Source organism: Crocodylus siamensis, chromosome 4 (assembly GCF_052110815.1).
Source record: "Crocodylus siamensis isolate JL-2025a chromosome 4, ASM5211081v1, whole genome shotgun sequence".
Taxonomy (NCBI): Eukaryota; Metazoa; Chordata; order Crocodylia; family Crocodylidae; genus Crocodylus; species Crocodylus siamensis.
Window position 1 is genome coordinate 167,284,138 of NC_143398.1, and position 27,615 is coordinate 167,311,752.

The window sequence follows — 27,615 nt, forward strand, 5'->3', positions numbered from 1 at the left end:
ACAGTTTAAGGAAGCTGTTGTTAATGTTAGAAGTTGTCTTTGTTAACATGTGGAGACCAACAAATGTGGTTCCTCACCAACTTGAGGTACTAAATGGACTCTCCAGCTCTCACCTATTCCATCAGCTTATGCTAGGCTGATGCAATGTAGTAATTAGAAGAGGAGACATAGGGCAACCTCCAAAGGAGTGGCTGCACGGCACTTAGCCCAGGATCTGCGTGGAAGCCACATCTCAGTGGTGCTGTCTTTATGTCATCCTGGTTCTGTGCTGGCTATGGTCTGATGCAGCACGTAGACCAAGTTAGAGCAGCACAGGGTGGGTTCAAACTTGAATTAGGCCTATAGCAGCCTCCAAAGTGCCATTTCCACACTTAGGGGTCTAGAGAGCCAGAAAGCAGCAAGGTGCTTCACTCATACCCCCTCTCCCCTATCATATCATCTGCACCTGAAGGGCTGGGAAGGAGTAGCATTTTGTTGTCAGCATAGGCCCTACACTACCAGGGCTCCCCCTCTATGGGGAGAAATAAGAGCTAAACTAGCTTCCAGGCTGCTGGCGTCAAAGCTCCTGGCTTTTATTCCCATCTCTGGTACAGCCCTTGGCAGGTCATTTAAACCCTCTGTGCCTCAGTTTGTTTCTCAAAGAAATGCATCTGATGAATCTGGCAGGTCTGATAGCGCCCTGGGGTTCTGCATTACCTCGAGACCGAATCCTGCTGCCGCTACCTTAATGCTAACTTATTCTGTTGGCACAAAATACCTTTCTTCCCTTGTCCTTCACCTCCAGGCAAGCCCACATGCAGCTAGAGAGCCTCAGAGATGTAAACATCACTGGTGGTGCTTTCTGAAGCTTAGCTCTTTCTCTGCAAGAGGGCCAAGGGCCTCAGTTCCCACAGTTTTCTTCAGACAGCCTGACTCGCATTCTTTCCCCATGGGCATGCTAGGCAAGGGAGAAGGAGCTTGCAGATCTCCTCAGCAGCTCATCTCCCTGGCTCCCAAAGCCCCTGGTTGCTGTACTATGTCCTCCAGGCTCCCTAGCTCACCAGCTTACACTTCAAACTCCCTTCCCCCTACCTACAAGCTGGTTCCCAGCTCTGGCTTCCCAACCTACCCCTCTGCCACCTGATTGTATGAAGTAGTGCAACATCTGTGAATTCCAATTACTGTTCCTTTGTGGAGAAAGCTGCAAAGCAAGAGGCACTAGCAGTCAAGTCCCAGCAGGGCAAGGGGACAGAAAAGAAAATGCCTGCTGCCTTGCTGCAGCAGAATGCCAAATTCCACAGTGAAAAAAAAATGCTGAATTTGGTGCCATCTTGGGCAAATCTTTAATTTCATGGAGGCAAGTGGCTCAGCTCACATCTCTCAGAATTGTTGTTTCAAGCAGTTTGCAGGCTTGGGCTGAAATTGCTGCATTGGTTTACACTTAGGTCACATTTTAAGCTTATGTCTGCAACCATAAGGGCTAGAAATGTTCTGTTATCAATGAACTTTGAGCTTCTGGGCACAGTTTCTGCGGCACGTTTGGTGGCAAGTTCCATAATATACGAGGGGTGCAGGTCTTAGTCATCATGAGAGAAGTTAATTTGCTTGCAAATCTTGCTAAGAAAGATGCTGTATAAGCAAATATTGTCATCAGGTGTAAACACTGCCAGCTTTTCTGCCCAGAATCGAGCTTTTCAGTGTTTCAGAAAGGCAGCTGTTGTGTGTAAGGACCTTCCCCTCCTCCTTGCATCCCTCTAGCTGTCAGATTAAAGAGAGGTGTTGCTGAGAAAGCAGGGATGGTGATTATGCCTGTGTAAACTTGGTACTTCATGGCTAACTGGATTTGCTTTTGGAGACAGTGACTGGTTATCTGTGAGACTCAGTGAGGTTAAGAAAAAAAGCCCTGCTTCATCTGACTCAAACAGCTGCTGGGGACCATTCGCCAGGGGGAAGGCAAGTTCCTTTCACAGACTTCTGCATTCTTCATCCGGAGGGCAAGCCTGAATGTCAAAGAGAGGAAAGGAACAAGCCTTTGGGAATGGAAGAGAAACAACTGTCTTTTCCAGCCAAGCATTCTTGCAGCAGGCATGAATTTAAGGCTTGGTTGGATTCTTGGGGCCAGATCCTGAACGTGGTGTCGGTCAGCCTCCCTTCATCCACACCAGGGGTACTGTGCACGGTGTACATCGGCTGCGATGCTGGGCCTTGAAGTGCCAGTTAGTTCCAAACGGCTGTGATTAAAACCTCTCGGTGTTTTCATTCCTGCTCTGCCTGGGTGGCAAGCGGAGATCGAGGGGAGATATTTGCATCGTTTGTCACTGTGCAGGACAGTTTGTACTTTTACTCCCTCCCCAAGAGATCGGCAGATTATTACTTCAGCGTTGTTTTACGACCTTTTTGTAAACTTTCTCCTTGCTGCACCAGCCAGTTGGAAATAAAGCAACGTTTTGTAGGAGAACATTAAATAAACACTGGAGTGTGGAATTCTTGCGGGGGTGGGAGACCTGGGGGTGTCTGCCCTTCCTTTCGGTTCAGTCTAGCTACAGCTCCTCACCACCTCACCCCCCACGCACTGCATGCGGCTTGTCAACTGTAGCACACCGCTTTCCGGTCTCTGTGTTGAAGCCATTTCCCACACTTTGGGATCCGAACTGTGCAAGTTGCAGCCAAGCCTACAGCATCCCCTGCCTGATGTGTTTCACATGTGAAATACATCTATTTAAGGAATAGTCTTTGTCAGGCAGGGGGTGGGGTGGAGATGGAGAACAGGCGAGATTTTAGGAACCCCACTTCTTAATAGAATTAGGATCAGTTTCTCACCATGCCCGTGGCATTTGACAGGAAGCGAGCCAGGCTCTCTTATTGTAGCAGCTAGGAAGGTGAGCAAGGGGCAGCTGATGGGAAGAAGGGAGAATAGCTCCCATGGTCCTCCCAGCCTGGTACAGGTTTCTCGGCAAGGAAGCTGGAGAGGGCAATTCCACTCCGAGCATCTCAAATTAGCACAGCAGCAAAAGAGGCATGCCTCTTCCCTGCCAGCTTCACCACTACCCCCATCCTCCAGGAAATGCATTTGAGGGAGTAGGCAGGAGTTTTTGGATTTGCTGGTGTCTGTATGCTGTGTCACCTAGGAACCATATTCATGAAGTGGACCATAATGCAGCTGCATTTCTTTTTCTTATATGGCCCTCCCCCAATCAATCACAGTATCTGACCACCTTTTTATCTGTACTCTCTTTAACCTTACAGCCTCCCATGTGAGGCGTTGCTATTACCTACTATAACACAACAAGACTAAGTGACTTGTTCAAGAGCATTCAGATAGTCCTAGCATCTCCTTATGCCCAGAAAAACCAACACCACTGCAGACGCTCCCTATACTGCCCCTTCAGTGTCCCACTGCCCTGCTCTGGAGATGCTATGCTACCTCTTGGGAAATATAGGAAGAGTTTGTCCTTCTATTACCAGTGGCCTGTCCACCAAGTCAGCTAATGGTTGTGACGGTATATAGATCTGGAGGGTGAAGGGGAGGGTACACTTCTGAGAAATTAGACTTTCTAACCCAAATTTATAAATGTATGGTTGGTTTCCAATCTCTTGCTGTACAGAAACAGGACTTACTTTGGCTGTTTTTACCATGTGTTCTGCATGTAGGTTTAATCCTGTTTTTATGGTCATCATTTTTGTTGTGACTGAAGAAGGAACTGTCCCTTCAGCTAATCTCCTATATAGGTTACAGCAGACAAAGCCCTGTCACCCTGAACACGTGGATCACCACCCTGAAAAATATTAGTGGGGTGGGGGCTGTGATGGAAAAGTTCCTTGCTGTTTCATAGCAAAACTCATCCTTCAGGATTTTATTTTCCCTTGGACTCTTTAGAGCATGCACAAGAAAGCAGGCACAGAGTTGGTTGCCAAGCAGCAGTTATTAGCACTGAGCTGAATAATAAGTTGACACCAATTCACAGAAGCCCACAAACTATTCCACTACAAACACTGTCAGAAGCTCCTGGCGGCTCCATCTGTGAAGACTCCCTCCTGTTGCAGAAAAACTAGCAAAATGAGAGGGAGAGTCAGGCCACCTTGAGAGAAATATTAAAGTGTCTTTGTTCAACAGCAGAACAAATAGTTGGGAAAGTTCCCTTTGAGACTCTCTCCCCCGGAGTAGCCAGTAAATAAATACATTCCAGCGCGCATCCCTGGTTATTTATGATTTGTCTCCAAAAGCAAAATTTGGGAGGTCTGAGTAAAATGTACGTAAGGATTAATGACACACGGCTTTAGAGCTGTGGGTGAGAGCGCAAACATCTGAATTAGTCTCTTCTGCGTCTGTTGGAGGACGTGTGTTTGCATGTGTGCATGGGCTGACAAGAAAGCGGCATTCCTGTATGAACACCAGATGTACACTGTGTTGTCCTGAGATGATCTTTAAAACCACTGCGCTGCCTCAGGGCAACACGTGCCAGCCCCCTCTCCTTTTATGTTGTATATGTGCAGGCACTAACAGGGTTAAACAAGAGGAAGCAGAAAGCTGCCGAGGCAGTGGTTAGCCAGAATTCAAGGAGATGGGTGATTTACAGCACTTGTTAGGCATGTAGCTTTCAGCTGTGCAGAGTGCATACTCCTGGCTTGCTAGAAATTATGGGTTTGATGCAGGATTGGGTGAAACGCTACAGGCTGTGTTATGGAGGAAGGCAGAGTAGATGATTGTAATAGTCCCTCCTGGCCTTATACTCTATCAATCTATGTACAGGGCACCCTGCGTGATTCAATCTATGCATAGGGCACCCTGCGAGAGAGATCTTTTTCACTGTCTTTTCCACAGGAATGAAGAATGTTTCTCCCTCTGACTTCTTTCCCAGCAGTCTGTTGCAACTTCCTTCACCCTTTGCTGTTAAACACGGCCCCCAATTAGAAACGCAGTGTGTTTTGTCACTACGTGACAACAGCTGTCATGTGGAGACAAGACCAGACTGATTTGAAGAAGGCCAAAAAATTCAAAGAAATGTGTTGATGCCAAAAGGACCTGGAAATTCGTATTTAAATCCAAGCTTCTTAATTAATAAACTGCTTTAATATGTCTGCTCAGCAAATATGCAAATTGTGTCTCTCCCAAGAGAGAGGAAGTTTTGTTTTCAGAGCTGGGTCACAGCCTCGCTTAACGCTGCTCTGTACTCTTGAAAGCATGTGTATTTCTTTTTTTATGAGTCTGCATGCCTCCCGCCTAGCAACACTCTTCTGTGTCTCTCCACCAGGGGGCACCCTTCTGCCAGGGAGCGAGCCCACAGTGGACACGGTGTCAGTGCAGCCCATCCCAGCCTACTGGTATTACGTTATGGCCGCTGGAGGTGCTGTTCTGGTTCTGGTCTCCGTCGCGCTGGCCCTTGTGCTCCACTACCACCGGTTCCGCTATGCGGCCAAGAAGAGCGATCACTCCATCACCTACAAAACTTCCCACTATACCAACGGGGCCCCTCTGGCTGTGGAGCCCACCTTAACAATAAAACTAGAACAAGACCACAGCTCGCACTGCTGAGAGCGGAAAGAGAACAAGAGCAAAAAACAGACAGACAGACAGACAGGAACTAAGACTTCAAATACGTTGCCTCAGTTTTGCACTTTTCTCCTCACCTAGCATATGTGTGAACTCTAGACATCTCTGTCCCTGTCCTCCACCTGCCCCAGCCCTCCTGTTCTTTTACAAACCCTTAACTAATGCTGCATCTTGGATTGCCAGAAGAGACACACCGCCCATGTCACTTCAGAAGTGAATGCTCCTTTTTCTTATTTTCAAAGACTGATTTTTTTTCCCAGTAGGCAACCTGCCAGGAAACTTGATGGCAAGTCTGAAAGTTGGTGTGTGCGCGCGTGCGTGTGTGTATATATAACTATATGTATGTAAGGATGCATGGGAGTGCGTGAGATTTGACTGGCTGAATGTATATTTAGAAAAGGCCCTTTTTAACTTGCTTGTTTTGCTTCTACTTGCACAGGGACTGCTTTTTTCCCCTGTGGAAGGCCCGGGATATCATTTATGATAAATATACTGATTTGTTTACTTGGGGAAGAAAGCAATGCTTTTTGTTGCCTTATCTAGCTTTGGCTGGGTTTCTGTTTGATATTATTAAGGTCAGAGGGTGCATAATGAAAAGGCACACTCGAAAATGCCACCTTGGATGGTTGGAAGAATCCAGAGAGGTTCAGAGATGTTCAAAAATAAGATATTTCTGTCTTATTATTTCTTCAGCCAACATAACACAGCCATTGTTTGGAAGTTGAATCCCCCTTCCCTCCCCCTTCCCAGTGAATCAATTTAAAGTTGCCTTATAACAGAGACGCTCATAATGAATGTTTAGTTTGTATCTGTTAAAGCCAGCCTTAGAGTAATGCATAGACTTAAGCAGTTCTAAGGTGGATGTTAAATACTGTAGTTTATTGAATCTGAGGTCTATTTATTTTTAAGTAACCTCATTCTGGGTGCTGATGTTTTTGTTTTTGTTTTTATTTTTACGTAAGGAATGGGAGGTCCTTTTCCTTGTCATTTTACAAGAAATTTATGAGACGAGTATAATTTCCCTTCTGCTTTTCTTTGTCCAAATTCATAGCTGCTCAATCATAAAAATGGCTGATTGACTTCCTTGAATGTCAATTAGTTTTGCATTTGCTAATGTTCTGCTTCTTAAAGCACCTAGTAAACAGAGTCCTAGCAGGTAGGCTTGGTGAAATGCAGATATTGCTGCTTCTTTAACCAAGGAGTCATAATAGAGACTAGATTAAGCCTCTGCCTATTGATTGGCCCTGAAGTTATGCAGTGAAAATGCCTTATATAAATTACCAAGTGATGACACGCAAAGGTGGTTTAAATCATTAAATCTGATCTATTTGTAGGCAAAATGCCTTTTTATTGAACAAGGTTCTCAATCTTTTTCATGGTCACTTGTGACAAGTGATCAGTTTTCCCTGAGTACTCCAGTCACCCATTCCATCCTCCCTTCCCTCCCCCAAGCCCTCCCCAAAAAAGAAATAAAGAAATTAAGATAATAGTCCTGTTAACCTTTTGTGGCCCTGTTCCTCCTGTCAGAGCAGGACAATGTGCCGTACATATGCAACTTCGGCACGCGTCATGCCAGGGTCCGGGGCTGCTGGAGTCTTAGCCGATCCCCAGATGGTGATGGATACCTAAAGGGGATGTCACGTTCCTTCTCCCCCCCACCCCCGCCCCCAGCCCTATTCAGGTAGCATGCTTAAGTGCACGTAAGCAGTTTACTCTGCAGAACTGGATACACCCACTGAGCTAGTAACATCACACCATGCTGCTTTGGCAAGGAAATTGTTTTGAAAGTGCATGGCATGTAAAAACAATGTGCCATAACGAGCGCATGTGGTGGTGGATGCCTCTAGAAAGAGAGATGTGAGAGTAAACAGTATGTCAAGATTGCAAGCCCGGGACCTGATCCTTCTGCAGTGCTGGGCACATCCTGCCAGGGTGCTGAGTGCCATCAAATCCCATTAAAGTCAGAAGGCATCAGGGGATCACCTCTCAGGATGTGGTCAGTAAGGTGGAGGCCCTAGGAAAGCTTTTTCCAGTGTGGAAATCATTTATTAGTGAGCACTTCATTGTGTAGCACGGGCAGATTAAGACATATCACTTGTGATATGGAATTCCCCCCTATTAAATTCTCATAGATAATAATGGACTTATTATATTGAAATGTTCCTACTGCATTTTTAGATCAAGCCCAGAATAAGGACATATTAGGGTAGGAAAAATCTCTATTACTTTTTCAGAAGTTTATACCACCTCCCTGGGTCACATTCTCCTCTCAGAGACACCACAAGCCATGCCCTGTTAGCTTCAGGGGGAGCACGCTGGCATGTCCAAGAAGAGAATTTGATGCCATCTTTAAAACAAAAATCACCAAAGACAAAAAAAAAAGAAGAATCACTTAGAGTTTTACTCCCAATTCTCCCCTCCTAGAACTGTGACGTCCCCCAGCATCGCCCAGTTGCCTGTGTGTGAAAATATCTTGTGGAACTTTGACACTCTTTGAAGCTGTATTGTGTGGAATGTAATAAAATGACGATATTTTTATACAAACATCTGGGGGGTTTTTAAATTCTTGGCTTATGAAAACAATTTTGATCTGGCCAAAGTGATATTTCAAGCCTTTACTTTGTTTTCTTTGCTTTCGTAGGACTATTGTTTGCTTTAGCAAGTGAAAGCTCAGTAACATTTCTGTTCAAGCCAATTAAAAACACTCTGGGCCAGCCATTCTGAATGAAGTCAGTGAAGGTATGCCGATATATGTCAGCTTAGGAGTCAAGCCTTTTCCCTTCCCACCCTCCCCAGCTCAGGATGAGGTCTCTAATGGTGGCTTTTATACCCTCTACATTTGTATAATTCCTTGTTAGGAGTTTTGGGCAGCTGAGCCAATGCTTACAATTGTTTGGGGATTTTGCATAAGTTACTTAAGTGCTAAATTGCTAAATGTGATTATACAGACTTTCTCAGGATGCTAAAGCCCCTGAGACGGGAACATATAATTTCAACGTCCTAGAGGAAGCTGGCTAGCTCAACTAAACTGTGTACTCAGACCCTATCCACGATAAAAACAATACACCATTAAGAGATATCTTTCTTTTGTTCAAGCTTGCCTGGACCTCTGAATATTAGATGCATACATAAATGGCACCAGTTTGCTGCTGCCAATGGTGCAGTGCCCTGTGTGGTCTGGCATAGTGTTTAAAGTAACTTATTAATAGTGCAAAGTTATATTGAGGCACAAAACAATCAAGGTACAGTGGGCCTGATCCTCAGTTGGTATAAATCAGCACTACACCACTGACTGCTTTACACTAGCGATAGCTCTGCCCTTTGGTGTTTTTATACTTAAAAATGTCACGAGAAATTTCATGCTGGGCTGTGGAAATGGCTCGAGTCTACAACAGCAATATGTTGTAGTGCAAGTAATTCCACCATATCAAGTAGATTAAATTGAAGTTAAAATAAGCCATTAGGACCAGATCCTCAGCTGGTGTGTCAGTCCATACCACTTCACTGACTCCAGTGGTATGCAACAACTTTGAAACCCTGAAAGAGGGGGAGCCCTCTGTGGGACTGTGCTGACTGACACTCTTGAGTCTCAGGGCCTGGATGCAGGACATCATAAGACCCGTGTAACTTAAGGATAGTTTTGTACACTCCTGTAAATTACACCAAGATCCAGAGTGGACAGATGACCAGTTATTCTGCAGTTGTTACTTATCATAGGTGCTATCAGAATGCCTCAGCATTCAGTGGCAGGGGAGCAGGTGACATTCTGTTTGAACTGAAAAAATGGTTGCAGAGAAAACCACAGGGGTGCACCATTTCCATTGGTGTATTTTTGCTTCTTTTTTGTTGTTGGTGTAATTCTACACAAGATCCTGGTAAGTCAAACCAGGGTAGAGCTATACCTTGTGTGGCCACTTCTTTTTTCGTCCCAGTGTTCATATGGTTTATAGCAGTGTAAATGTGTGGTGTGTCCAGGACCTCTCAGAAAGGCACAGTACAACACTGTTGTGAACTGGCCCCGGGAATCCTCAGCTCCCAGTGACTTGGAAGACGGGGCTCAGTACCCCTGCAGTCTTAGTCATCTCAGTTTACTATGGATGACTTTGATATAGCATTTTTTCTTTCCCTAAACTTTAATTTATCCTTTGCTCCTTATGCTGTTTCAGAAGAGGCAGCAGCCTCACATCTAGTTTAAAATACATTTTGCTTCCAGTTAAATTTTTTCTGGAGAGAAAGTTTCTGTATATATTTATTTTCCTTGTGCATTAATCTCCAGTCTGACATTCAGATAGTGTTGCATTGATACTTCCTGGATTTGCTAGAAATATAGGCCAAAACAAAATTGAAAATTGAAATTCATTCTCTTGCTTTGGCTGTTCAAATTGTAAGCAGAGCTAAAGACCTGTAGACCCTTTTTTTTTTTTTTGGTTTTTTTCTCTCTTTTTTTTTTTTTTTTTGCTTTAATTGTGCAGATCACTGAAGCTCATACACTTGTAATTTGCATTTTGTACACTTCACTGACTGTCCAAGCAAAATGCAAAACAAACACGCACAAAAAAAGAGAGAGCACATGGGAGAGAATGGCTGATGGCTTCACAATAAGCAAAAAAATCTCTGTTAAGTAAACAAACTAAAAGGGAGGAATAGATTGAGGTTTAATTACTCTGTGTGCGAACGACAGGCAGAGTGACTGAGATTCAAATTGGAGAAAATGCTGCCTGGATAGGAGCACATCACATGCCAGCAGCCCAGATTAGCATGTTATTGCAAAAATAAAGTGTAAGTACAGTTTTGATGCCATCTCCAACTGTTGATATGAATCACTGCATGAATCCCTAAAACGTGTTACCAATGTTAGAGCTGCTCCTGGGAAGGGTTTGCTGCTCAGTGGAAGATCTGGGCAGTGCAAACCTTCAGAGCAAAGAAGGGAAGGACACAAGGGACTGTGAGTATCTTCATTTTGTTAACTGCTGCATTTGTGTGTGCACCCTTGAGCAGTCAGCTTTGGGACATACACTGGGTGTGCCAAGAGGTGAAGAAATACAGTAAACCATTAGGACTTGAACCACTCTCAGTGATACTAGGCAGAGGGTTATTTCAATGGGTTTCATGGAATTTAGCTTTAAGCCTGCAAGCTGGTGGTATAACATTTATACCACAGCAAGCTGTCCACACAAACCATCCACATATATGACACGAGGAAGAAGCAACTCGCTGTCCTGTAGCATCAGTACTTTTACTCATGAAAGAAGGAAAGAGATTTTAACAGTAAATTCTAATCCATTAGTATTTTATTAGCAACAAAACGGCACTGGGGCCCAGTTTGGAGATTGCTCCTTGGTTTTGTCAGCTTAGGCCAGAGGGCTTTCCCTTGTTGTATAGTGAAGATCTGGTCTTTTGAGCCTTACATCCCATCTGTCCTTCAGGAAAGAAGGGTTTTTATGGTTTTTTAGCAGGAGCTCAAAATTATTCAATGGATTTCACCCATCAGGGCAGATATTTTTAAGGCTTTAGGAGTGTGACTTGTATAAGCCACAAATAATTTTATCTAAGTTAGAGTAAAGTTAATCAGTCAGTGTAAGTGCAGTCAGAACCAAGTTTTGCATACAGCATTCAAAAACATGGATGAAAAGGTTACCATAAATGGTATAGTCATGGCTCCATGTCTGATTTCTGATATGTAAGTATTTAGCTAGTTTTACTCTCATTTGAAATATCTACATTTGTAAATACCTTTGTTGAAAGTTAAATGTGTCTGATTAACCACGTGGGAGCCAAAGCTCTCTAGTTAGGTCCCTGTCAGGGCAGTGGTAGCACAAGCTGCTTCATGCCACCCTGTCAGTATGCATCAATCCAAAGCTGTAGCAGGCACCTTTAGAGAGGAGGAAGTTTAGACTCCTTGCTTTCTTTCCTTGCCCCGTTCCTGAAAGTATGGCCAGATAGGTTATATCAAGTTAAAAGGAGAGGATATCAGCTGCTCTGCAGTAACAGTTTCATGTGTCCGCTTCTATCGTATAGTAAGTGAACACTAAACCAGAATAGATTACCCCTGAATTGAAAATAGGGCAAGTTTACTGCAGTTTAATGTCCATTTACTATAGATTAGGAGCAAACACATGAAAGCATTAACACAGAGCAGTAAATGCCTTCTCTTTCCTTTTGACTCAGTATAATCTGCCCATCTCACCGTATCCTAGCAGTGTCACTAGGGTGCCATATGATGGCAGTGCTGACGTGGGTGCTAGTTGCGCAGCAGCTGACTGTGAGGGATGGTATTCGTGCCAGAGAATTATGCACACAATAATCAGTCCTTCCTGGGTGACTGTGACCACCAAAGTGAAGCCCAGACATTTGAGGATGATGGTTTCATTTATGCTGTCGTAGCTCCTGTGTGCCAAATGCCCATTGTATTAGGTATAATAGCCACAAATACCACGTGTAGCGAGAGTATGCCACTGCCTGAACATTATGATCTGACAAAAGAAGCAGCAACAAACCACAGCATAAAAGAAGAAATCATCTGTCATGCTGTGCTGCTGGAAGTTGTGTGCTGCTTTTTTCTTGAGCGATTCATCAATGTTCCATTTTGGGAGGGTGCAACTTAAAAAAATAATTGAGCAAGAAGAGGTCCAGAAGGTGCGGTAATTATTCAGCGAGCTATACAACTGAACACATACAGGGCCAAATTCCTTCCTGAGAGAGAATGCCTTTGATTTCCATCAGGAATGCATTTGGCATGTAGCATCAATAACTGCATTTGTATCTCATGTGAGAGGGTGACATTTGCTTTTCCTGACTGGGGATTGGTTGGATTTCTTCTCCTGTGGAATATCTGCTAATATGAAAGAAACCAAGAAGCAGGGAAGCAGATTTCTGCTCTTGTTGGTGCCAGGTTTATCCTTAGGGCACTCGGTTGACTTCAGTGGGGCTGTTCCTGAGTTACACCAGAGTGAGTGACAGCAAAATCAAGCTCAAGTTCGCTAGGCAGAAAACCAGAAGCTAGATTGGACAACATCTTGGCTCTTAGCCACAGCACTCCTGTCAATGGCTTCAGTGACTGCTCACTGGCAGCAGTGACTGCCAGTTGGAGGGACAGTGTTGTTTTTGTTGCTGCAGTAAAAACCAGCAACAACAAGGACAGCAATAAACATATCAGGAGGCAGCTAACTCTTTTCTCCCTGCACTATTTACCAGCGAGGTGAGCTGGCCGCTCTTTCCCCCAACAGTAGCAAGGCTGTCTTCAGCTTGCCTGGATACTGCAGCTCAGCTCTAACCCTAACCTTTCACCAAGGCAAGAAGGTAGGTGAGTCTCCATGTATGTTCAAAATTGGGCCTGGCTTGTCTTCTGAGACTCACAAGTGAGGTGAGTTGTACTCTGAGGTATGAACAGGTGACACTACTGCTTTCTCCAGACATCAGACTGGAAACATCCTCCATCACTGACCTAGCAAGCTTTGAACCCAGGCACTACAAGTGAAGGATTTAATTGTGAATCACTTCAGTCATCCAGTCACTTAGCTAGTTAAGTTTGGCTGCAACAAAGCTGGTTAAGCTTTGGCACAGCAGCAGCTTTGTCTGTTGTTTGCTCCATATGTGAGAAAGAGAGAGGAAAATATTTGTTAGCCTTCTGGTGTTGTCTTCTCTAGAGACCAGGCAGTCATCAAATGATATTGCTTGCATGTGTGCCTGTCTGGGCATGCAGAACCAGGAGACAGCCCAACCTGAATTCTAGTGTTGGGTAAAATAATATTGACGTTGCAGTGTCTGCCTCTCATTGTACACAGTTTCATTCTTTGTCATTGTGCTGTGCCAGTCATGGGGGGAGGGGAAGGCTATGTGGTCTACACAAATGACAAATCTACAAGGAGCAATTCTGGAAAGGGTGAAGACTTCATTGTGGTATAGAACAATTTGGCTAAGTACATGCTCAATTCTGGCCTGGATAGAAGTTCTTGACTTCAGTGCTCAGGCTGGCATGGACACACGGTTCTTGTTGCCTCCACTGCAGATACATTAAGAAATATTGATGATCACATCTCTCTCTAGTAGCTTTGAACCAGGACCATTGAGGGTTGTGATGCAGTGATTAAATGGGAGTAAACTGCGATTCCAGACGAAAAAGCTTGCTGAAGAGGTTGGGATCTGAATGTATTTTCCCTGTGGCTTTTGCCCTTTTAACTGCTGAGCCACAGAGTTTCTTCCCAAATTATATTCTTTACTTTTTCCCTTTCTATATTTAGCCAAAATCTCAAACTGATTCCAAGGTGCAGAAGTATTTGGAAAACAGAATATCCCCCCTTGCCCATCAAAAGAGAGAGTATATCACTGCTTTGGCACCTTGCTCCATTTGGTTTAAAACACTCCTGTTCAGGGGTGAATTTTATCCCAAAATAGGGCTTTCTGTGAGGTGGTATAAGGCAAAAGTGTAGTAGCTAGGATACCAACCAGGATTGTCAGGCTGATACGAAAAGGCTTTTTATTTTTCATGTTAAGTTCTATCCAAAACATGCTTTTGATTTAAAACTTGGCAGGGATTTAGTCCTTGTGTAAACTAAATGTGTTCTGTGTTCTGAGGGGAAAATTGTTTGGAAATGGTCAGGATATTTAAGTTTGAAGTAGATGTATTAACAGATGCAGAAGTAACCTTTCCTATGTGGTGCGTGCTTGCATATGTGAAAAGTATTTTCCCATTCCCTCAAACTGGGACACATCACTCTTACAACAATCTGGTGATCACATCTATCAAGACAATATTAGTGTGCTGAAACAAAATGAAATGACATCAAGGCAAGTCCATGTAGGCTGCTTTGCAATGTCAAAAGAAAATGATGCAAATTTGAGCTGTTAGAAAAAGAACCAGAAAAAAAACCAGTAAAGAAATTGAAAGACCAAAAACTAATCACGCTAAAGCTGAGCCCTGATTCCTCGTGGGTATGAAAGCCCCAGTTTCTGCCACAGCATTTTTTATTTGCTTTGTGTATTGCTGTCTGTGGGATTCTCTATGGGGGAAACACTTCTTCAGTATAGGATTATACGGGTTCCTGTGTGTTAGGGCTTTGTTGTACAAAGGCCCTAAAGATTACACAATACTACAATAAGTCCGTGACTTTTTGTCGAGTGTTTCAATACAATGGGCTGTTTGTTGAAACATGGAAATTGTAGACAGAAGAGTACCTTATGGTGGTGACCTTCAGAAGTTAGCTTACCTTGGAATAGCTCTGGTTTGGGAAAAAGACAAGCTTTATCCTATCCATACTTAGCAAAGTGCTTAACTTTAAGCTTTGCTGAATAGTATTGCTTTCCTAAATCAGGACCTATTTGTATCATGCCTCTGACTTCTCTTTCGTTAACTACAACACATCCATATGCAATACAAAAATGTAGGGATAATGTTCTTTAATCATCCCAGGCAATTGATGAAGTTTTAAGGGTAGTTGCTACAGGTCAGCTAGTCCAGCTGAGAGCCAGTGCAAGCATTTTTCCCTATACTACATTCCTATTGTTTCCTTTATTAAAATAGTACAAGAACCTATGATAGTCCACTCCTCAACTACCATAAGGTTGCCCAGTGTTTCCTTTATGAAACAGGCTAGTTAATCAGCTACCTGCTAATGCTTTAGTCTTCTAGAATTTTTTATGATTTTTCTTTCTTAAAGAAATGGTGTAATTTTAGATTGCTGAAGCAGCAATAGTTCCCAGGGTCACCTGGCAACTTTAATCCTGAGCCCCCATCCATTTCTGGGTTTAATGTTTCAAACTGCCCAGTGCGTTGTTAGTCATAGGATGGCACTTAGTGTTACTGGCCAGGTATGGTCCGTTATACTCCATTGTAATCACTCTCATTTTTCACAGTGCATTTATTGTATGTTGCCCACAAACATATCTCCAGTGAGTGGAGTAGTGATAGGAGTATACAGAGAGGTTGTGATGAGAATGTAGGTAAGTTTCTGATTCGGGGGCAATGCCCAGTCCACTTTGTGAGCAAATTACATGTTGCTGTTTAACGTGATCACATACCTTTTAGTTGCATCCGGAGGAAAATTGACAACACAAAATAAATTAGAGGAATTCCAGCTTTATAAAAAGAATCAGGCAGTCACACATGTAACAGGTGAATGAAGTACAGCACAAAACATGATTTAGATAGATATGAGACACCTTCACAGAGCTCTGCCAGTTCACATCAGCCCCAGTGCCTACACAATACCTGCCCAAAGCATCACGCCAAGTGATTTCTAATCAAAGGGTGTTATGTATGAGGCTTCTGTCATAGCCAGGGGCAGGCTAACCCTTAGCCATTCAAGGTCTGCCTAACTACAAAGTTCAGTGAATCTGGAACCTTTCCAGCATTGTAACATGGTGGTATCTGTAAGGTAATAACTGCCACAGTGCAGTACTATCACAGTTGAGCTCACGCTCTGGGGATACATCTTTGGCATACACCAGTGGGGTCCCACATGGGAAAGAAGGACCCTGCATTCTGGGAACTTATCTTTAGATAAGAACCTCCGTTCCTAGGCCTGGGACTGTTAGCTAAGAAAGCAAAAGACAAATGTGATCATTGCACATTGAATATTGAGTGGGAGTAGGAATGTGCTGTTACCTCAGTGTATGCATTAACGAATGAGACCATCACAGCAACGCTCTGTCCTGTTATAGTTCACACTTCAAATCTGGATGAACCTTCAAAAACAGGATCGTTAGAAAAGGGAAAGGATTCAGAAAAGACCTACAAGAATCATTTGAGGTCTCAACAGCCTGCCTTATAGGAAAGATTTAAAAAATGCAATCCATTTATTTAGTATGTCCAAGGGAAAGTTAAGAACTGACCTCATCACTGTCTTAAAATACCTGCATGAGTAGAGATTTCTGACAGTAGATAGCTCTTTAGTCCTATAAAGCACAAAAACAATGGCTTGAAGCTGAAATGAGACAATTCAGCTTAGAAACAAGGCGCTTTTTTTTCTGTTTTAAACCCTGAGGTAATTAGCCACTGGAACAAGTTACCACGGGGTGTAGTGAGTCTACATCATTTGAATACTTTAAATCAAGACTGGATTTCTTTGTAAAAGATGTACTGTAGCTCGAACAAGTTGTGTGCTTCATCCAAAAGCCACCGAATGAGACATTTGTGTGATAATAAATAGGCTCTTTGAGGCAGGCTGCTTTTCAGATATTGTGGTGGTGGAAGGCAAAGGTAGGAGCTGCTGCGTAATACGCATGAACTGCCTAGCCAGAAGCAGGTCTGGGAGCTATTTACCCTGCCCTAAATGACACGTGCCCAGGTATAAGTGTAAAAGAGCATGGTGACATATCTCTGTTGTTTTTAGTGATGAAGTATTCCCATTATGACCTAAAACAGCAAATAAGTTAGTGAATTACCTGCTCTGAAACTACCTCTACCATCACTCTAAATGTTCAGTCCTTTTTTTCAAAGCAGTGTGCATTAAACCTCCTTAATCACTGCAAATACCAGCTCTGTGCTGCTAGCCCCCACAGGTCTTCGTGAGCTGATACGAACATTCTACTTAAGCTGTTTCTTGTACTTTGATTAAAACCTCATCTTCCTTTTTAAGGTTTCATAAATTAGCCTTTTACCTCGTGGTGATCTCAGATACAATAGATAACCGTCTCTGCTAGGCATCCAGCCATTTCGAAAGACATCACTTATGTTGGCTTCATCTTTACTGCTTTTCAGCATGAATAGCTTGAGGTTCAGAGCCATAATTCAGGACATTTTCCTAAAAGAGGCCTTTCACTCTGGGGAAAGCTTTCACATGCATCATGGTTAAATAGTTTCACTTATCTTTCTTGCATAACTTCCATAATCTTTCTTTCTTCATTCCAAATTTCAAGTAAACTTACTACATGCAAGTGGCAAGGATTTCTTAGGGTGACATCTTTTATTGAACCAACCGTGTAGCTGGGATAAAGTTAGACAAGCTTTTGAATGAAAGATGTTCTTCATCTTGGTCATAAAATCATAGAACCTGATGAAGAATGTTTTGCATTTGAAACCTTTTGTCTAACTTTATCCCAGCTACATAGTTGGCCCAATAAAAAATATCACCCTAAGAAATCCTTGCCATTTGCATAGATCCTGAACTATCATAGCTACAACTTCACTCTTATACTACCTCCATACACATGATAGATGCCAGATTGATGGCCCTATGAAAATGAAAATCTCTGTTTCTTGACAGGACATGTCAGGGCAACACATTGACAGTTCATTTTTTCCCACACTGCACAACAGCCAACTTGACTTGAAGGGACTATGGTCAAGGGGTCAGAGCTCATGGCCCCTTTAATGCCTGACATCTCTGTTGAGATGTGTCATTTTAGGATGGTAGTTAGTGCCAGATATAGCACTGTCTTCTGTCAGGAGAAAACATGCCACTAGGCATAGAATTGGGACCTCCAGATTCTTTTCCCACATGCCACCAAATAGCCATGGTCAATGTAGCTAATTGTTTGAGATACTCTGGCATGGAAAATAGATTCATAAATAGCAGAATGTAGAAGTTGATGGCCATGGACTATCATGTGGTAAACAAAGGATTATGCCTGCAGTACAGGAGAGAGCTGAAAAAGGAAACAGATTGTGAGGGAGAAAGCTTTTAAACACAAATATCAGCAATATTAGCAAAGGGAATAGAGGAAATTGCTAGCAGAGTAAATAGTTTTTTTTTTCTTTTTTTATAAATGTTCTCTTTATTCAAGTTTTCCCCTGTGCTCAATTCTTCCTTTAAGGCTTGGAGAATTGATGTTCTGCTGAAAGTGTTGATTATCTGATATTCCTTTAGTTCCCTCTCCTCACCAAAATTACCCAGAAGAAACAAAAAAGTAAAGTCACATTTCTAATACATTTTCACTCAAAGTGAAGAGCCTTTTGACTATCCAGAGGCAGGTGACTCCACCACTGCCTTACTTCTGTATGCAGATTTCCTCTTGACACTGGGCCAAGTTCTACCTTCACTTATGTTCATGTAACCTATGAGGTAAGTGGTGTTGCATGATTGTAACCTACAGCACAGTTTGGCCCCTTTGCCTCTTGACTGATGACTACCAGAGCAGACACCGTCAAATGTGAATTATTTTGCAAGCTATTTTCTATGCATAAAGTTTAAATATTTGCAGAAGTCCCTCGGGCATTTCTTCCAATTGTAAGATGTTTCCATCTGGACCTGTCAGCCCTGGAAGTATTGAAATATCATGCGAATTTGCTCCTAAAAATGATTACTTCTTGAAAAATGTTATGCACTTTTGTTTTTTGAGAAGCTATTGATTGCAGAGAATCAGCTTAATGAATTGGGTCTCTAGATTCAGAGCTGATCAATCATGAAGGACACAACTTGTCTCTTGTGTGTTCGTAGTTCCAAATTGCCTTGAAAATTCAAACAAATCTTTTAATCATTTGAATAATGAAGGTGAGCAGCAATGCTGTGATAACAAGTATTTGGAGACATTATAACATTAACTCAAGTATTTAAGCTTATTGCAATCAGTCTCTAAATACACCTAAATACAGTGTCCAATGAAACTAGGACACTGTCAGCAGGGCTGCTGATATACACTAGGATTCCAAAGGTAATGCCAGTGGAAGCAATGATGGATCAAATGTGGGTTTTGTATGCCAAGGCACTGAAGTTATTTTATTCTTGATAAATGCTGATGGGTTAAAATTCATACTGCTCAATGGAGAAGTGTATGTTTTCTCATCTCAATTTTAGCATGCAGAGACGCAACACAATTACTGCAGAGTAATTTACCTTTGTTTTTTGTGAATGTACTCTCCCAAGTTTGGTGCCTGTTGTAGACTCTGTTAACAGCTTCTGGCCACTAGATGGAAGGGGAATTGATTTTCCAGTAAACTGTGGCATTCCTGGGATAACACTGACTGAAGGAATTTACATATAGTACACCCAATATAACTTACACCCAAGATATAACTACTTGTCACTTTCTCGGTGCATCTACACATGCTGTTAATTCAAAGCAATAAACTCTGGTGCAATAAACTACAGCTTCAACTCAGCTTAACGTGCTGCAGAGGGACTGGCTGGGGCATGAGGGTGTTTCACTGCCATGGAGTTTATTAGTTTACTCTAGCTTAATAGCTCTGGATGCATAGACATGAAGACATTTACTGCAGAGCTAATTAGTTTACTCAGCAGTAAATGTGGCATGTAGATGCGCTTAGATGGCATGTCTACACGTTTATTAATGTGCCATAATTAATGGCGCATTAACTTTAGTACCTGTTCTAACAGGTACTAACAGCGCACCATAATCAGTGCTACTGCGCATTAGTGTAGATAAGCACCTTTTCAGTGATGTTCATGTGCATTATACTAAATCTGCTGGGCATTAGCACATTAGCACTAGCTTTGTCCACCATCTAATGCCCAGTAGAATTAGACTTCTGTGCATTAAGCATCTCGTGCAGACACGCCCTCTGAGATATAACTTACCCTGGAGCAGAGTAACCTACTGTGATGCATGACTGAGCATTGCATGTCTTCTACATTTTTACTATGAAGCAAAGTTATTTTATAGTATAATGAACATGTTGTGTCATTCTGAGATATAAACTAGATTCCTATAATTAAGCTGGACTTATTAAAAATACAGTTCTATGCAAATTCTTGTAAACAGGCACCTCCATATACATTCATCTTTGAAGTTTCTCATAACAAATGCTTTATTACTGTTCTAATAATCTGCTTGGATTTTTTTAAAAGAACATTGCAACAATGGCATATTATATTTTAGGCACACGTTGCACTTCCAGTTGAACACCAAACATTCAGGCTCCCAAAATCATAGTTGCGAAAATGTAGGCAAATAAAAATGTATTTTCTTTTGGAATGTTGCACTGAGAAAAAAAAAACCAGTTCCTGTACATAGAGATAATACTGGGAATGCTACACTGCTAAATAAGTAACTTCTGCTCAGAGTCCACCAAGTACATTTTTTTAGTTGTGTTTGATCTATGCTAACAATAAAAAGAAATGTCACCACTAAAAGGAGCTTGCATCGTTAACATAAATGCCTAGATGGACTCCCATTTACAGCTCTCCTCATCTCAACCAGTTTTTTGCATTAAAAATATGTAATGATGATACATGACTTCCTTAAATTACTATGAATTTATTTGAAATCTAAAGAGAAAGCGGGTCATTGGGGCTTTGTATCCACTAAGATGTATGTGGGATGATGAAAAGTGGAGTGTGCTAAATGGATCTAGCATTAATGGCACCTAATGATGGGCACTAAGATACTGTTGATAGTTATGAGGATAATACCTATGGCCATGTTAATAATGAATTATGGCCATTATGAAGGCATCAGTGACAATAATTCAATGGTATTCAAATGATGCAGGTTTGTTCTTTCAGTTCTCCCCATTTTTCCTTTAAAATCTGGTCATTCGGTGGAAGTGAAATGTGAGTGGCATGAAGCACCTCTTCTGATGTACACTCAAGAGTGTACTTACTTTGGCCATAGCTATGGAAAACTTGATTACATTATTTTCTGGTAGATCTCATAACAAAGTAACTGTTTTCAACAGCCAAAAAATACGTCTTTTTAACAAAGTCTATGTATGTGTTTTGTCATTCTAGTGGACTTCCCAAGATTTAATGATTTTGCAATCCCTGGACAAGGCATTGGAGAGGACTTTGATGATGGTGAGTACTAAAACAATCACACAACTGGTGTAGGAGGGCATTGTGTTTTAGTACCTTTATTATTATTGTTGTTATTATTATTATGCTTTATTGTTATTTATTGTGGGCACAATCCACAATTTTTTACTAAGGATATGGACCCAGTGAATTAATCTGACAACTTTAGGTCCAAAGGCAGGCCACAAACCTCAAACAAAGAGGATATTTGGAATCTATTTAATCTTCTTTCTAGTTTCTCTTCCAAATAGCAGTGAAGCTATTCATTCCTTCTTCTTTTACCTGTCCCAATATCTCACACTTTCAAAAGACCCCTTCTCCCTCAGCTACCTCTGCCCAGAGGTGGTGTGGATTGTTGGAAAAGATAAGGAGATAGTGGCTGCATCTACATGAGATGCTGACTGTGCCGTAGCCTGATACTAGTGTGCAGTAGCGTCACATGGCAAAAACAGGAACATGACACTACTGCACAGTAGCATTAGGCTACTGTGTAATAGCATCACAAAAAAGGCATTTATCAGTGCTACTGTGCAGTAACTCAGGTTACTGTGTGGTCATTTAGTACTTTTTTATACAAGTATACTAAATAACCACACAGTAACAACTGTGCAGCCACCATTTTGTGTAGATGCAGCCAGTGTGATCTACAACAGAGGACTAGGAGTCAGAAAAAGCCAAGCTTTAGTCTGACTGTGCTCCTAACCCTTTGTATGGCAAGTCTGAATCTTTGCTTCAGATTCCCTGTATGCAAAATAGGGATGATCATTTTCTTCCTCTCGTTGGTAACACTCTGTTTGAGATGCGTACATAAAACAATCCATGGAATTGCTAAATATTTATTAAGGCAACAGCCAGCCCAGTCCAGAAGAGACCAACAGAATCACTGAAAACCTCTTGGTGAATTTCAGCAACAGTAGGAGACACTTGTAGACTTACGGAGAATTGGAACAAGGTTTGGTCATTTTTTTTCAAACCAGTTCATTCTCCCTCACTCTCAGGAGTTGACAGCACACGGAAGATTACAGAATAGTGGGACCAATCTTCAGTTGGTGAATCAGTACAGCTCCACTAAAGTTACTTATTTCATACCACCTCTAGATCTGGCCCACAAGTCTCTGTGGAAACTGATTAATGTTCTCTATATGCATGGGGTTTGAAGGCAGGACGTTCATGCCGTGCATATTTGGGATGGTTATACTTACCCACCTGTTTCACTGGGAATATTGGATGGATTATGTAATATGAGTACACAGGGTTTTGAACATACAAAGTGTTTGTAAGTATCAGCACCCTCTCAGTTACTGATGGAAAAGCATTCTAGCAGTGATAAATTACAGGCACATCTTTAGCAAAACCCAATATTGGTATAGCATAAGAACTATGACCTGTGCCAGTACTTGCTGAAGTAAATGGCAAAATTTCCTAGTGGTTTTGATGCTGTAGGATCAGATTCTCTAGAAAGAAGTGCTTTCTACAGATGAAAAGCCCTTACAATCAACACTGGTATACTTATTTGCATACTGAAGTCTACTTAACACATTGTCTATATGTTTTTGAAGGGCTTAGAGAGTGGTTTAGTAAGCAAAGTGAGCATATAAAAACAAGTACCTGTGTCCACATCTTTATAAAGTTATTTGGTGCTTAACTCCCACTGACAGAACTGTTTAGGTACCTTAATCATGTCAGGATCTGGGCCCTTTAACTAATCAAAAGCAACCCTGTTACTGATATATGTCATTCAAGTTTGTAGACAGAAAAGCCTTTTTTTTAAAGACTCGGAGAACTCCTAAGTCAATATATTATGTTTATTGTAACACAAGCAGAACTGATCTTCCAAGCATGAACTGGAGCTTGTATTTCATTTTCACTCATAAATGGAGCTAGTTGGGTTCGGAAGCTGTGACACATAACAGATATGCACCTTTAGAGGTCGTTTCTATAGTGCAATAACACTGACACCAAATGCACTTCTCAAAGGCCAGATCGTCACCTAGTGTTAACTGATACAACTCTATTGACTTTAGAGTTCTGTTTCTTTATACCCATCAGCACTCCAGCCCAAATTGGACCTGCATATACAATCAGAGCTACGTATAAGTATATCCAGGAAGTGGATATTGGTAAAAAAAACCCTGATCTCTGGCTAATAAATGTCAATTATATTCCAGATTACTTTGGATTGAATAAGAACAACACATTGTTCTCTACTAACTCTCCCATAACCCCAAAGCTGGACAAAGACAAGAGCTGGCTCTACACGCTGGATCCGATCCTAGTCACCATTATAGCTATGAGTTCTCTTGGAGTTCTCTTAGGGGCCATTTGTGCTGGTTTACTGCTATACTGTACATGCTCCTACACTGGTCTATCTTCTCGAAGCTCCACTACTCTAGAGAACTACAACTTTGAGCTCTATGATGGCATCAAGCACAAGGTCAAAATGAACCACCAGAAGTGCTGCTCTGAGGCATGACTGATTGCACCAGGATCACATTTGACATTTCATTCCAGCATGAGTGGCTGGTGAAGATTACTTTTTTCTGTGGGAACAGAATGCCATAATCTCAAACAAACCAATATGGAATACTGAAGGCGGTAAGGATGTGATTCCCCTGTCATACACTGTAGTTCTACACTCCAGAGAGTGGATTACAATCTGCAAGGACTACGGGATCTGAATAATTATTTTAACGATGAGAACTGTGCTGGGCAAGGAAAGGAGCTCAGATGCTTGTTTTTTGTTGTTGTTGTTGTTTTTTTTATATGTGAATGATTGAGAGATGTCAGAGAAAATGTTGGCCTACCTTTGGATGTGAGAAAAAAATGTTGATCATTATTTCCCACTTCTTTTCTCTAATAGATTGCTGAGAAGGCTGAGGGATTTTTCAGCCATTCTGTCTTTAGAAAAAAAACCACACAAAAAATCTCATCCAGTTTATACCCCATTCAGATATTCTTTTGCGTTAAGAGATTTGTGCACCTCATACAAACCGGGCAAGCTGCAGTTTCTAGTCCTAAAATGAAAGCATGTTGTTGCCTTTAACTTTCCTTATCCAGGTAACGGGGAAAATTACACCAGTTTTAGGATCAATGGAAACAGCAGTGCTTTCTCAAGAGATTAAGAAACAAAATAGAAAAGAAACCTTGTGTATGGAAGCACCTCTTTGAGAGAAGCTGACGAGCCTTAAAGTGATTTGTGAATAAGAGCCATTTATTAAATCCAGATCTTGGATTGAAATAGCAGAGACCTTCATGATCAGGAGGGCTCTTTCTTTTACTTCTTTTTTTCCCTTTTAATCCTGTTTTTTTATAATGAGAAAATTGTAGCAAACAAAAGACGTAATTCTAAGGTTCCCAAGACTCAGGAGATAGCTTTTCTGAATGGGCTGCAATATATATATTTAACATCTTTGATAATGCAGTAGCCACTCAGAATTGGAATGGGGAAAAAAAGAGTTACAGTGTAAGAAAACTGAACTACCGCCACACCGTCACAATGGGGTAGGATGGAGGTTCAAGATAAGATGCCCCCAAATGCACTTAGATTAATTGACTCCCTTACTAAGTCAGTAACCATTCTTTCTCCTCTGGGTTATGGCAACTCCTGTTTTCGATGGAGTCATATATGAGCTGTAAGACTCCGGCTTGAATATGAAGTAAGCAGCTTGGACCAAAATGCTGCCATCTTCTCACTTCTTCAGAGCAAAGCTACTCTGCTTCTGACTTGTTGACAACAAAAGAGTTCGCTTATGAGGTGTTTTGTTTTTGTTTTAATCAAGTGCCTTAGGGAAAGTATTTTTCTTCTGCGTAGAGAGAGCAGTGCTGTATCAAACTAGAAGTAAGGCATTCATCCTTTCCCCTCTTTTTCCTTGTCATAGTGCTATTTTTATTGGATCTCTACTGCGTAGAGCCTGACCGAAGAAGTCTTGTCCTTGTCCTTTCAAGTGGTCTTGATATATTGTTTAATGGTTTATATCTATACATATAGAACTGTGCCATATGTGGGAAGTGCTATGAAAATAATTTGATGCAGAAAAAAGATTTTAAATGCCAGGTATCAAATTAAGGCCTTTTCTTTCCATTTTAATACAGTTAGGTTGTCTATATTAATGTTGCCATATGGGTAGGACATATGTAAGCAAGAACTGAAAAACCATGCCAGCAAGTTTCTTCTTAAAGTGACCATAAGTCTTTTTTTTTTTTTTTTAAATAAAATCTTCCAGGATCATTTTTGAATCATCTGGCATGTCCCAGTTTGTTATTTTATCCATCAACTTTTTCACAAAAATAATTACTGAGTGCGCAGGGCATAATGTTATGTGCAGTAGAACTTGCTCTGTTTACTAGGAAGAAAATCATCCAGTAGAATAGGTATTTTGTGTGATGAACAGCATTTGGAGCTAAGGGAAAAGAAGTTGAATATGTGTGGTTACTCTCAAAGCTGTCCTTCACTTCAGAGTGAGAGTGGTGAGCAGTAATGGCACTTGTTCAGTGCTTTTATGGAAAGCTCATTGAGACAGTAAGTTATGAGGGGAGAAACCTCCACTCAAAGAAATCACAAATAAATCACTGCTGACAAAAAAGCTAGCAGTTGCATCATCACTACACCCTGTTTCTTTTCTGTGATTTACTTTGGTCTATTGTGTGTCTATTTTGTGACCCTATAAAACATAGTCACAAAAGTGTCCCAAGTATTTGGTTTTGAAAATCTGGTCACTTTACCTACTTGCCATTCTTCACACAAAAACCTGTACTTTATTTTTCTAATCTACAAGAAACACATGCACAGTAATAGCAAAATGTATCCGACCATTTTAAAAATGGATTGCTGCTACTCTCACAAACACCTTTATCCCCCTTCTGTTCACATGAAAGAAGAAGGGTTAATAGGAAAGGACTATACGTATGAAAGCTGATTTAGGGAAACAATAGACAAAAATATATATTAAGAAAGGTAATGTAACAGTGTCTAGTAGGCGTACAGAGAGGAGAGTTCGTATGTACGTATATTCAGCAGTGTGTTTGCACACGCATGTGAATTCTCTGTATGTATTGTGTATGTGAATGATTATGTGAGACAGAATAGTGTTACTGTATCTTTGAATTAGGGCAGGAGAGTACTGCTGATCTTGGCACTAATTTGGCATGGATCTAGCTAAGCTGTGCACACCAGAACAAGTGTCCACCGTCAGAACAAGCCCCACTTTTCTGTTCCATGTTGGCTGGTACAGGGACCTGAGTGTGCACACTTGCTAAGTAGAAGCAAGCCAATAATGCTGCATAGCTGATACCTCACTTACCTCTGCTGGGTGCTTTAAAGTTCTAATACAGAAAACTGTGTCTGATTGTACTTTAACAGGGAAAAACACCAGTGCATTCGATTCATTGCATCCTCATCTGCAAATAAAAACTATTTGCTGATCCATGTGCATTAGCAATCCCCTTTCAGAAATAAATTTTAAAAAGCAGTGTTAATGCCTTTGCTGAAATATGTGTTACCTCTGCACCCTCCCACTGTTGGGTTATTGTTGCTAACAGGGGGGCTGTAACGTTGTTGGGTTCATTTTTTGGGAAGGGGTCAAGAGGTGAGCTGGGGAATTAAACCATTAAGGAAGTGTATGCAGAAATTGAACTTTTCCAAGGTTTGCAGTTCAAGGTATTCACTGGCTGAGCCAGGGCATATGGACATGACTTAAGAGCTTTTACTGTGATTCATTGATGTGTTTAAAAAAAAAAAAGAATTCAAACTGTGTTTCTATGATTTGTATAAAAACTAGTTAAAATTCCTATTTAATAAACAGTATAGTATAGAGATGAGTCCTGCTTGCTTTTTGAACAAGAATATAAAGCAAGGGTTTATGAAGCATAGGCAAGACCACAAAGAAGCCTAGCTCTGCAGCCTAGTGGTTAGGGCATCCACTTAGAGGTCTGGGGGGTGGTCTAGGTTATGGACACTGTTCCCAGGATTATTTCTGTCCTTTGTCTGATGGCTGTGTTTATTGGAAAAAGTATGAACGGTAACGGGAACCTTGATTATTTTTATATCCTACAGTCATCTTTTCCGTGATTCCTGCACCTTGGAGCTGCCCGACTCTTTGCTCAGTTGCTAATCTTTAGGACAAAAATACGGTTCAGAAAAGAAAACAAGTTAGAAGTTTTGTATTCTTTCCAGCTTTGTGTCCTTGTGGCAGATATTTGACATTTATAATGCATTAATAATGCCTCCTGGCATCCAGCAGTCCATTGTGTACAAAGAATTTTTTCTTCTTATCTATGTCCTTCTGAAGATGTTGACACAGCCCTGTGGAAGGCTATGCTAGTCTTAGGAATGACAGAGGTCTGAAGCTGGGAAAGTTACTGAAATGATTATTAAGCAGCAGCACATCTGGATTCTGG

General features: G+C 41.6%; 1 protein-coding gene across 5 annotated transcripts in view; it reads left to right on the top strand.

Annotated features, from left to right (window-relative positions):
* NRP2 (neuropilin 2) overlaps nt 1-27,029 on the top strand; it is a 133,527-nt gene extending 106,498 nt beyond the window's left edge. For 2 of the 5 annotated variants that reach the window (XM_090044809.1, XM_090044810.1), the window contains exons 16-17: nt 21,157-21,222; nt 23,388-27,029. In XM_090044809.1, the coding sequence (XP_089900935.1) occupies nt 21,157-21,222; nt 23,388-23,692 (371 nt within the window). In that variant the 3' untranslated portion in view covers nt 23,693-27,029. The other 3 variants (XM_090044811.1, XM_090044812.1, XM_090044813.1) reach the window with 2 other exon arrangements.
* Nucleotides 27,030-27,615: the final 586 nt, after the last annotated feature.